Source organism: Acanthopagrus latus, chromosome 16 (genome assembly GCF_904848185.1).
Source record: "Acanthopagrus latus isolate v.2019 chromosome 16, fAcaLat1.1, whole genome shotgun sequence".
Lineage (NCBI taxonomy): Eukaryota > Metazoa > Chordata > Actinopteri > Spariformes > Sparidae > Acanthopagrus > Acanthopagrus latus.
The window spans coordinates 8,532,852-8,545,877 of record NC_051054.1 but is presented as its reverse complement, the minus strand read 5'-3'; the positions used below and the strand labels follow the sequence as shown (position 1 = coordinate 8,545,877).

General features: G+C 40.1%; 4 gene segments (V, D, J or C); 1 reads left to right on the top strand and 3 right to left on the bottom strand.

The window, feature by feature from the left end:
* The first annotated feature begins 94 nt into the window (after nucleotides 1-94).
* LOC119034473 lies at nucleotides 95-7,004 on the top strand. The segment is given in 3 exon segments: nucleotides 95-425; nucleotides 518-644; nucleotides 6,412-7,004. Coding segments are annotated over 3 exon segments (372 nt in total).
* On the bottom strand, nucleotides 1,311-3,605 carry LOC119034471. The segment is given in 2 exon segments: nucleotides 1,311-1,894; nucleotides 3,510-3,605. A coding segment is annotated over 1 exon segment (312 nt).
* Nucleotides 7,005-7,130: 126 nt separating the features above from the next.
* LOC119034470 lies at nucleotides 7,131-9,270 on the bottom strand. The segment is given in 2 exon segments: nucleotides 7,131-7,652; nucleotides 8,842-9,270. A coding segment is annotated over 1 exon segment (312 nt).
* A 1,318-nt stretch (nucleotides 9,271-10,588) lies between these two features.
* On the bottom strand, nucleotides 10,589-12,516 carry LOC119034462. The segment is given in 3 exon segments: nucleotides 10,589-11,181; nucleotides 12,034-12,112; nucleotides 12,478-12,516. Coding segments are annotated over 3 exon segments (426 nt in total).
* Nucleotides 12,517-13,026: the final 510 nt, after the last annotated feature.

Here is a 13,026-nt window from a genome sequence, read left to right as displayed (position 1 = left end):
TTTTAATCAGACAATTAATATATTATTTATGTACTTTAAACCCTGTGAGTAAATGAAAGGTAGACAAACAGACATATCATACCAACCACAGTGGACACAAACTCATCTTAAATCCTCGACTGCACTTCTAATATAAATATGTTCCTCTGTTCCATTAAGATCATAGATGGTGTAAATCCAAGCAGTGTTTCTCCTGATGTTGTGTCCCACGTTGCCTTCAGTGTTCAGCTGAGAGCAGAGAAATCATTTCCATAGAGAGGAGGCTTTGCATGGTCAGCTGATCCTCCAGTGAACTGAGAAGGTTTATAGTCCTGTGAGTTCAACACTGCAGGACTCACATCTGTCAGTCAACACAGCAGAAAGCACAACCACCATGACTCTCATCACCATCCTCATCTGGACGCTGGCCTGCTGCTGTTTTACAGGTTGGTTCACTCAGCAACATTTCACACATGATGTGCTGCCTTTTCTCTCATTGATTTCTGCTGATAAATCAATGATGTGTTTCTGTGTGCAGGATGCAGCGGTCAGGTGACTGTGACTCAGCCTCCAGCAGTGACATCTGCTCCAGGATCCACTGTCACTCTCACCTGTAACACCAACCAAGCTGTTTACAGAGACAGTGATGGTGATTGGATTTATTGGTATAAACAGAAATCTGGACAGCCTCCACAGAACTTAATTTATTATGTGAGTAGACGTCAATCGGGAACACCAGCTCGGTTTAGTGGCAGTGGAAGAAGCTCTGCCTTCACTTTGACCATCAGCGGAGTTCAGACTGAAGATGCAGCAGTTTATTACTGTCAGAGTTACCATGAAATCAGCAGGGCTCCTGTGTTCACACAGTGATTTGCCGTCGTACAAAAACCTCCCTCAGTCAGACTGCAGAGACTCTGAGCTGTTACAGCAGGAAGCGACTGCAGCTGCTGAAGAGGAAGAGACTCTGACACAGACCACTGAACACAGAGCTGACAGGAGCCTCACCAAGCACACAATACACACACACACACACTAATCAATTAATTAGAAATGGCCTTGAACAATGAATCACATCACATCATGTCTTGATCAAATGTCTGTCAACAATAGGGAAAATGTTTCCTGATCACATATTCACAAAATAGACTGTTTATGTAGTAGATAAAAACACATTCTTTTTTCTCCTATATTACAAATTTAAAACTAAGGTAATGATGAATAAAAAAAGTATTCCCATTTATGTTCACGTTATAAATCCACACTTCGTTGAAGTTAAAGAAAATCATTTAATTTATAAGGACTCTTTATAAAAGACCAAACTCTTCATTAAGTCTTTTTTATCAGTTGAAGCTTTATTGGCAGAAACATGAATCATCATCATGACAGTTATTAAGCACACTGACATCAAGCTGCTGAGCTACACACATCACTCTCTAAGTTGTTGCTGTCCAACACTTTACAGCAGTGTTGTTCTCTGTCACACAAAGCTTTAGTTTCCTCTACAAACATTCAGACTCAGACTGATCAGAGCAGCAGGTGTGTTCCTCCTGCTCCCTCCCACACACAGCTCCTGTCCTGGGCTTCAGTCGGCCCCTCTAGGCCTTACACTGGCTCCTGTGGAGGGACTGGGTCTGGCTGTGGTCATGATGGAGGACCTTGCAGGTGTACAGCTCTCCTTCCATCCAGCGCTCCCTGCTCAGGCTCAGGGTGCTGCTGCTGCTGTAGCGTCCGCTCCTCTCCTCCTCCGAGCTGCTCAGGACCCCCTCTGTCACCTCCGTACCGTCCACCTCCCAGCGCACCGCGGCTCCCTGAGGAGAGTAGCCGGTCAGCAGACAGGCCAGCGTGGCCGAGCCCCCGGAGAGCTGCTCAGAGGAGGGGGGAAGCAGAGAGACGGAGGGCCTGACCATGGGGCCAGCTGGAGGGGAGAGAGGAGACACACAAGGAGCAGATTAACTTCCAGTGCAGGACACACAGCTGGACATGAGACACTGATGGGACATGACAGAGGTGAACACTGCTGTGGATGAGCTGTGTGCATGATACTGTGATCAGACAGAGGAGAGGAGCTGACACATGGAGGAAATGAGGGTTTAACAAATAAAAGAAAATGATAAAAGTTGATGTTAATTTGACATTTAAAACAATTCATCTTCTACTGTGACACTCAACATAAATCACTAAGAATGACACAATAATGCCGCATGACTTTGCTGTGAATCGTTTTGAAATTTTTACTTTTTCATAATTGATTTAAATCTTTATATCTGCCTTCTGTTGTTTGGCAGTAGATAATTCATCCCTTGAATGATATTCTTGTTTAAAACAATGTAACATCTATTTACCCCATGTATAGTACACTGAAGTACAGCTAAATGTTAATCAACATTTAAATGCACTGTTTTTAAGTATACTTAAGTACAGTTAAAAATTCAATTACACTGTCAGGAGGCATACACAATGAGCTTTTGCAGTTTTATTTAGAATATACTTATGACAACGAACACTTACTAAAAGTTAGTTTTTTAATAAATATTACATTAAGCACAACATGATATTATGCTAGTTTTTCTTTTTTTTTTGAGCTGTGACAGTTAAAGACTGTCATCTGTCTGTTTCACTTCCTTTTCTTTACTTTAAGCTAATGAACTGTGAACACAAACTGCAGCTATAAATGTTTATATGAATTCAAATGATTTTTAAACATTGTTTGCAAAATATTGTTATAAATAACAACTGAGTTTAAACATTGAAAATTGAGAATTAGGAAGTTATTTTTTTGAGTTTTGAAGTTGACCTCAGTCAAATTTTATAACCAGAACCGCTGATTAAATTTCAGTTGAACATTGAATATTTATTAAAAAAGTAATAATAAAAAATGAAATTTAGGTTATTTGGCCTAAATTTAACCTTGACATTATCAACAGTGTGTCAATAATAGAATTTTACATTCTGCACAAAGTACATTAACAGACAGCTTAATCAATTTTTTGAAAAATTAGTTGTCTGGAATAATTGCTTGTTTAATCGCATTCTGATGCAAAACTCAGTCTAAAATTGTATATTTCAGAAATTATAGAACCTCTGGTACTTACAGTGAATGATGAGTTTGGTTCCTCCACCAAAAGTCCACCACAGTGATACAAACTCATTAAGTGGCCGTACAAAAACCTCCTGCACTGTGAACAAGCATCTTTCCACTGAAAACACTCTCTGATTTTTATAATAACACACAAATATTCATATTAGTTGAATCTACAATGATTGTTCAATGTTATGGATTGAAAATATTCAATAAATATGAATCATTTATTTCATTTTTCTTGAGTTTTCTACTCCTGATGGAGAAACGATCACAGTCTCCTTGAAATAAAGTCATTTTTACAATTTCACATCAATTTCTACATGCTTAAATTAACATGATGCTTTTTGATAATCATAATGTACTAATAACTCATATTAAACAGAAATTGCCATTCATCTACAGGAAACCCTGTGAGTAAATGAAAGGCAGACAGACAGACATATCATACCAACCACAGTGGACACAAACTCATCTTAAATCCTCGACTGCACTTCTAATATAAATATGTTCCTCTGTTCCATTAAGATCATAGATGGTGTAAATCTAAGCAGTGTTTCTCCTGATGTTGTGTCCCACGTTGCCTTCAGTGTTCAGCTGAGAGCAGAGAAATCATTTCCATAGAGAGGAGGCTTTGCATGGTCAGCTGATCCTCCAGTGAACTGAGAAGGTTTATAGTCCTGTGAGTTCAACACTGCAGGACTCACATCTGTCAGTCAACACAGCAGAAAGCACAACCACCATGACTCTCATCACCATCCTCATCTGGACGCTGGCCTGCTGCTGTTTTACAGGTTGGTTCACTCAGCAACATTTCACACATGATGTGCTGCCTTTTCTCTCATTGATTTCTGCTGATAAATCAATGATTTGTTTCTGTGTGCAGGATGCAGCGGTCAGGTGACTGTGACTCAACCTCCAGTAGTGACATCTGCTCCAGGATCCACTGTCACTCTCACCTGTAACACCAACCAAGCTGTTTACAGTGGTGATCGTCTGTTCTGGTATCAACATAAACCTGGACAGCCTCCAAAGCTCCTAATAACATATGTGAGCACACGTGAATCAGGAACACCAGCTCGGTTTAGTGGCAGTGGAAGAAGCTCTGCCTTCACTTTGACCATCAGCGGAGTTCAGACTGAAGATGCAGCAGTTTATTACTGTCAGAGTGTCCATCAAATCAGCAGTGCTTGGGTGTTCACACAGTGATTTACCGTCGTACAAAAACCTCCCTCAGTCAGACTGCAGAGACTCTGAGCTGTTACAGCAGGAAGCGACTGCAGCTGCTGAAGAGGAAGAGACTCTGAGACAGACCACTGAACACAGAGCTGACAGGAGCCTCACCAAGCATACACTAAGATTCACACTAATATACTTATACTGTTTAATATGCTATCTTTTTATTCCATTTCAAACATTGTTATTATATTCAAAGATCCCCAAATTTTCTTTAACAGTCATTTTATTAACAGCCATGAAAGACTGTAGAACACAAATCGTAAACCTGCACTGAACATTTTCAGAAAGATGCTCACCTGCTTTCTTGCTGAGTGATATCACTCTCATATTTATCGATCAGCATGAAGGCTAGAAGCAGGGGGGAAACTTTCTTACATTGGCTCTGTGCCAGTGTAAGAAAGTAACCCCACCAGCACCTTTAAAGCTAAACATTAGTTCATACAAACAGCAAAGTAGAAAGCAGATTGTTTCAGTGTAACAGGAGTATATGCCAACATTTTTCTTGGCCAGAAACAATATTTTTGTAGAATTTCATTAGAGTTAGAACTGAAGAAGCCTCTCGGATGAGACGTCTTCAAGAAACTGAAACAAGTCCAGCTGCCTTCAATACAGCACTTAGATTTACCAAGACCTGGATGACTGAGAACCTTCATGAACAATCTCATCTTCAGTTTGAGGTTGTCAGGTAACCAGTGGAGAGAGGTCTGTATGGACTAAACGAGCAGGGAAGCAAGCGGAGAACTCCTGTCACATAAAAAGTGCAGGAGGGGTGGACCAACATGCAGGAGAAAGCATAGAGACTGGATTCAAAGCTTTCATTTATGTTTGTTGGAAAAAGTCAAACATTAAGAGAAAAATGAGAGACAGGAACAGGCAACGCGAGCACACAACTGAACAAAGGCTGAACTGAAAACTAAACATTGATACAAAACAAACTGGCAGTGTAATGAGGTGCAGGTGCAGAAGCTCAGGTGAGGAGACTGAGGTGAGGAAGCAGGAGAACAGGAAAGGAGCTGATTGGCTGGTGAAAACACTGGGAACAGGGCGGGGCTAACCAGGCTGAAGCAGGACAGGTGTGGAGGGAGAAGCAGGCCGGGGAGGAGCACAGGAACACAGGAGGGAAACAAAGTGCAGACAGATCACAAACATCCAGAAAACACAATAAAAGCAGACAGAAATGTCAGAACCACGACAGCTTTACAAGAGCCGATGGTCACATTTACTTGTCTGTAGGGACATGCAAGCTGTTTCCACATGCTGTCAGTCTCAGCTAAGTTAAAGCTCGATTAATATATCCTTCCTCTCAGTTCATGACTGAGCACAGGGCTCAGACTCTCTCCTGATCTATTATAAAGGATGATGATATTATTCTGATGCATTTTGACTTGGAGATGCAAATGAAATTCAGCGTTTTTCTCACTATAACCTGTCAGTGAAATACAACGCTATGCTATCACAAGTCTCAACTTGTTCACCAGAAATCTCAACAACAGGGTTTTGGAAAACAGTGAGTAAATTCAAAATCAGTCAAAAATCATGTCAGTTCAGAGTGAGGTCAGTGTTGATGAAGTGTCCCAGCAGGGGGTGATATACACCTGTTATGCAGACAGAGTCATGTGAGATCACAAAGAAGTGAAACGCAGGATGTTTGAAATGAGAAGAAGAAATCAATCAAATGATCCTCAAGATGATGAGCTGTCACTCCACCTCACCTCATTTGTTTCTGTTTCACATGAACAGGTGTGTGTTTGCCTTCTTAAATATATTTTGCATGATTTGAATGCATCGCTGCTCCTAAGAGTTTAAGTTCTTATGTCACAGAGAGTCTGAACTGTTTTCCTGTACTCACACTGAAAACTGCATCAAGATGATGTTGCCAATAACTCTGATTGCCATGTTGGGTTTTCTGACTCAGGGTGAGAGATGTTGAAAATGTTTGGTGCAAATTCAGTCAGTGCTCTCCGCTTTTACTTTTGTTTAACTTTGTCATTTCTCATTTCAGAGTCTTCTGCCAACACTTTCTTGACTCAGCCAGACAAATCCAAGTCTGTTAGTCTTGGAGGGACTGTGACCATCAGCGCCACAGGGAGTTCAGATATTGATGATGATCTCAGTTGGTACCTTCAGAAACCTGGACAGGCTCCCAAACTTCTTATATATGAGGCATCAACTCTAAACTCTGGAACTCCGTCTCGATTCAGTGGCAGCTATTCTGGTTCTGACTACAGTCTGACCATCAGTGGTGTTCAGGCTGAAGATGCTGGAGATTACTACTGTCTCGGTGTTGGGTCAACGTTCACACAGTGATTCAGAGCCGTACAAAAACCTCCTTCAGTCTGACTGAAGAGAAAACGGCCTGCTGCAGGTGCAGAGGGTTGGTGAAGAGACTGTGATGAGGAGAACTGGTCCAGTGAACACAAGAGTCATCAAGCAGAACCACAATGAACCTGAAGAAAACTGAAACTCAGACATTTTTCCATACACAGTTTTTAACTCCAAACCTTTTCAGAAAATTCAATACTTTTAGGTGTAAACTGATAAAGAGCAGTTATTATAGGACTTTATCCACAGATATAAAAAAAGGTTAGCAGTGTCTCTGTGAATAGCTGCACTGAACAGCCTAAAACTAAAACAGTCCAAAGCAAAAACAAAAATGTCAGTTTATTGTACTAACGAGAATTATTTCATGTTTAGAATGTGAGATGCTATATTCAGATGTCACAAAGTAGAAGCACGTCCTGTTCTATCATGCATAATATAACATCAGTTTCAAGGAAGAGATGATCAAGAAGATATTTTCATGATGAATATATAATGAAATAAATACAAGATCTATCATAATCCACAGTTTTATTAAGACATTGTTTAAATCTTTATGCCACATTTCTGTTGAATGAAACATTTATCTTGGACTTAAACTGATAATATTCAGCAGAATTTGAAAAGTAAAGAACATGAAGAAGAATATGCAGAAGATCAATATTAGAAGTGGGACACACACACACAGCTCCTGTCCTGGGCTTCAGTCGGCCCCTCTAGGCCTTACACTGGCTCCTGTGGAGGGACTGGGTCTGGCTGTGGTCATGATGGAGGACCTTGCAGGTGTACAGCTCTCCTTCCATCCAGCGCTCCCGGCTCAGGCTCAGGGTGCTGCTGCTGCTGTAGCGTCCGCTCCTCTCCTCCTCCCAGCTGCTCAGGACCCCCTCTGTCACCTCCGTACCGTCCACCTCCCAGCGCACCGCGGCTCCCTGAGGAGAGTAGCCGGTCAGCAGGCAGGCCAGCGTGGCCGAGCCCCCGGAGAGCTGCTCAGAGGAGGGGGGAAGCAGAGAGACGGAGGGCCTGACCATGGGGCCAGCTGGAGGGGAGAGAGGAGACACACAAGGAGCAGATTAACTTCCAGTGCAGGACACACAGCTGGACATGAGACACTGATGGGACATGACAGAGGTGAACACTGCTGTGGATGAGCTGTGTGCATGATACTGTGATCAGACAGAGGAGAGGAGCTGACACATGGAGGAAATGAGGGTTTAACAAATAAAAGAAAATGATAAAAGTTGACGTTAATTTGACATTTAAAACAATTCATCTTCTACTGTGACACTCAACATAAATCACTAAGAATGACACAATAATGCCGCATGACTTTGCTGTGAATCGTTTTGAAATTTTTACTTTTTCATAATTGATTTAAATCTTTATATCTGCCTTCTGTTGTTTGGCAGTAGATAATTCATCCCTTGAATGATATTCTTGTTTAAAACAATGTAACATCTATTTACCCTATGTATAGTACACTGAAGTACAGCTAAATGTTAATCAACATTTAAATGCACTGTTTTTAAGTATACTTAAGTACAGTTAAAAAATCAATTACACTGTCAGGAGGCATACACAATGAGCTTTTGCAGTTTTATTTAGAATATACTTATGACAAAGAACACTTACTAAAAGTTAGTTTTTTAATAAATATTACATTAAGCACAACATGATATTATGCTAGTTTTTCTTTTTTTTTTGAGCTGTGACAGTTAAAGACTGTCATCTGTCTGTTTCACTTCCTTTTCTTTACTTTAAGCTAATGAACTGTGAACACAAACTGCAGCTATAAATGTTTATATGAATTCAAATGATTTTTAAACATTGTTTGCAAAATATTGTTATAAATAACAACTGAGTTTAAACATTGAAAATTGAGAATTAGGAAGTTATTTTTTTGAGTTTTGAAGTTGACCTCAGTCAAATTTTATAACCAGAACCGCTGATTAAATTTCAGTTGAACATTGAATATTTATTAAAAAAGTAATAATAAAAAATGAAACTTAGGTTATTTGGCCTAAATTTAACCTTGACATTATCAACAGTGTGTCAATAATAGAATTTTACATTCTGCACAAAGTTTTCGTTTAACTACATTAACAGACAGCTTAATCAATTTTTTGAAAAATTAGTTGTCTGGAATAATTGATTGTTTAATCGCATTCTGATGCAAAACTCAGTCTAAAATTGTATATTTCAGAAATTATAGAACCTCTGGTACTTACAGTGAATGATGAGTTTGGTTCCTCCACCAAAAGTCCACCACAGTGATACAAACTCATTAAGTGGCCGTACAAAAACCTCCTGCACTGTGAACAAGCATCTATTCACTGAAAACACCCTCTGCTTTTTATAATAACACACAAATATTCATATTAGTTGAATCTACAATGATTGTTCAATGTTATGGATTGAAAATATTCAATAAATATGAATCATTTATTTCATTTTTCTTGAGTTTTCTACTCCTGATGGAGAAACGATCACAGTCTCCTTGAAATAAAGTCATTTTTACAATTTCACATCAATTTCTACATGCTTAAATTAACATGATGCTTTTTGATAATCATAATGTACTAATAACTCATATTAAACAGAAATTGCCATTCATCTACAGGAAACCCTGTGAGTAAATGAAAGGCAGACAAACAGACATATCATACCAACCACAGTGGACACAAACTCATCTTAAATCCTCGACTGCACTTCTAATATAAATATTTTCCTCTGTTCCATTAAGATCATAGATGGTGTAAATCCAAGCAGTGTTTCTCCTGATGTTGTGTCCCACGTTGCCTTCAGTGTTCAGCTGAGAGCAGAGAAATCATTTCCATAGAGAGGAGGCTTTGCATGGTCAGCTGATCCTCCAGTGAACTGAGAAGGTTTATAGTCCTGTGAGTTCAACACTGCAGGACTCACATCTGTCAGTCAACACAGCAGAAAGCACAACCACCATGACTCTCATCACCATCCTCATCTGGACGCTGGCCTGCTGCTGTTTTACAGGTTGGTTCACTCAGCAACATTTCACACATGATGTGCTGCCTTTTCTCTCATTGATTTCTGCTGATAAATCAATGATTTGTTTGTGTGTGCAGGATGCAGCGGTCAGGTGACTGTGACTCAGCCTCCAGCAGTGACATCTGCTCCAGGATCCACTGTCACTCTCACCTGTAACACCAACCAAGCTGTTTACAGATGGTCTGATGGTGATGAAGGTGTTTTCTGGTATCAACAGAAATCTGGACAGCCTCCAAAGCTCCTGATAAGATATGTGAAAAAGCTTGTATCAGGAACACCAGCTCGGTTTAGTGGCAGTGGAAGCAGCTCTGCCTTCACTTTGACCATCAGTGGAGTTCAGACTGAAGATGCAGCAGTTTATTACTGTCAGAGTTACCACAGTGGCCCAGTGTTCACACAGTGATTCAGAGCCGTACAAAAACCTCCTTCAGTTTGACTGAAGTGAAAACGGCCTGCTGCAGGTGCAGAGGGTTGGTGAAGAGACTGTGATGAGGAGAACTGGTCCAGTGAACACAAGAGTCATCAAGCAGAACCACAATGAACCTAAAGAAAACTGAAACAGACTCACAGACATTTTTTCATAAACACGTTTTAAACTTCAGTACATTGCAGTAAATTAAATATTTTTAGGTGTAAAATGATAAAGACCATTTATTATTGGATTTCAACTACTGATATCAAAATAAGTACAATAGTGTCTGTTAATAGCTGCACTAAACAGTCTAAAACTAAAACAGTCCAAAGCAGAAAGGGATCTTTCTGTTTATTACAATTTATTTTATTAACTAAAGTGATTTCATTTCAAAATGTAAGATTTTATATTCAGATGTCACACAGTAGAACCATCTCCTGTTCTTTCATGTATAATATAACATCAGTTATGATGCTGAGAATATCAAGAAGATATTTTTCATGATGAATATATATTAAAAGTGAAACAAAGACACTGACTCTTTGTAATCCACAGTTTTATTAAATGATGAGTTAATGGTCAAAGTTTCTCTATGAGATAAACTGATGGTAATCAGCAGAAGTTGAACAGTAAAGAAGATGAAGAAGAAAATGCAGAAGATCAGTATTAGACAGCAACATGCAGACTGAAACACTGAGCAGAGAGCTGTGAAACCTGCAGAAACATGTGAACAGAGGAGATCTGGAGCTTCATCAGGATCTCTATGAAAGCAGCAGCATCATCTCCAGACAGGAAGTGTTGCTGAAGCTCTACTCTGAGCAGCGCTCAGGCTCCAGGCTTTGAGTGACGGGGCTCTGTCCATTCAGACTGGCCTCACAGCTGACTGAGCCCGCCTTCCTCCACTGGTCTGCAGAGAGGCTCAGGGTGCTGCTCCAGCTGTAGCGGCCGTCCGTCCCCAGGACCTCCGGGCTGTGTGACGCCCCTGAGGAGCTGCTGCTGCCCCCCACCTTCCAGCCCAGCCTCCAGGTGGAGGGGAAGCCCCCGCTGGACAGACACACCAGTGTGGCATCTCCCTGCTGCAGCTGCTCTCTGGAGGGGGGGAGGACGGTCAGGGTGGGCTGCACCACACCCACTGGAGGAGAGAGAGAGAGAGGGGAGGAGAGGGGGGAGAGAAGACACAGTCATGAGAGTGAAGGCTTGGTAATAAAGACACATGACAAACTGCTCGTTTCTTACATTTGATCCAGTCAAACAGAATAAGTTGTGCTGCTGCTGCTGCTGCTGCTGCTCTCATAAATCACTCAGTATCAGACCATCAGACACACCATTCAAGTGGAAATGCAACTAAAAAGCTTCACTGATGAAGATTATTGACGACATCTTCACGTGTGTTTCATAATGTGTGACAGTGAATAACTCGTCCCTGTGATGATTTTCTTCTGTTCAAACTGACGGAGCTGAAACACTCATGTGAACACAGTTCAAACCTTTGTCATCTGTCTCTTTCACTTCCTTTTAACCACATGTGAAATGAATGAAGCGTGAACACAAAGATAAGCTGCATTTACTGATAAAATAACTTTTTGTGTTTAAAAATCAAATTTTACATGTAAAAACTGTTTAAATGTTCAGAATAAAAACATTTCAATAAAATTAAACTTCTGAAGTTGTGTGTTTTGAGCATTAGAGGTTTTAATGTGAGGTTAATATTAAACATTTTAAAGCAAAGAACAATTAAACGTGATCATTAAGAACAGGAAATTAAAATAAATGAGTTACTCTTTGCATCTTGAAATGAAATGATGTACAATTAAAAAAAAATATAGATTTCTACAGAGTTTACGCTTAGATTGTGATCAACTTCATGAAATGATAATTATTATCAACAACATACAGATACTAAACTTGATCAGAATCTCAATAAATACTTGATAAAAGTTACATTTTCCATTTGTTGTATAAAATATAAATCTCTGGTACTTACAGTCAACGATGAGTTTGGTTCCTCCACCAAAAGTGACCCACAGTGATACAAACTCATTAAGTGGCCGTACAAAAACCTCCTGCACTGTGAACAAGCATCTAATCACTGAAAACACTCTCTGCTTCTCATAATAACACACAAATATTTATATTTCTTGAATCTATGAAGAATTTTCAATGTGTTAGATTGGAAATATTGAATGAATATGAAGCATTTCTTTCATTTTTCTTGACTTTTCTACTCCTGACATAGAAATGATCACAGTCTCTTTGAAACAGTCATTTTTTCACATTGTATATAAATTTAAACATGCTTACATCAACATCATTCTTTTCTAGTAATCATAATTTACTGATAACTCATATTAAACAGATAGTTAATATATTGCTTGTCTCCTTTAAACCCTGTGAGTGAATGAATGGCAGACAAACAGACATATCATACCAACCACAGTGGACACAAACTCATCTTAAATCCTCGACTGCACTTCTAATGTAAATATGTTCCTCTGTTCCATTAAGATCATAGATGGTGTAAATCCAAGCAGTGTTTCTCCTGATGTTTTGTCCCACGTTGCCTTCAGTGTTCAGCTGAGAGCAGAGAAATCATTTCCATAGAGAGGAGGCTTTGCATGGTCAGCTGATCCTCCAGTGAACTGAGAAGGTTTATAGTCCTGTGAGTTCAACACTGCAGGACTCACATCTGTCAGTCAACACAGCAGAAAGCACAACCACCATGACTCTCATCACCATCCTCATCTGGACGCTGGCCTGCTGCTGTTTTACAGGTTGGTTCACTCGGCAACATTTCACACATGATGTGCTGCCTTTTCTCTCATTGATTTCTGCTGATAAATCAATGATGTGTTTCTGTGTGCAGGATGCAGCGGTCAGGTGACTGTGACTCAGCCTCCAGTAGTGACATCTGCTCCAGGATCCACTGCCACTCTCACCTGTAACACCAACCAAGCTGTGGATACATGGTCAGCTGGTG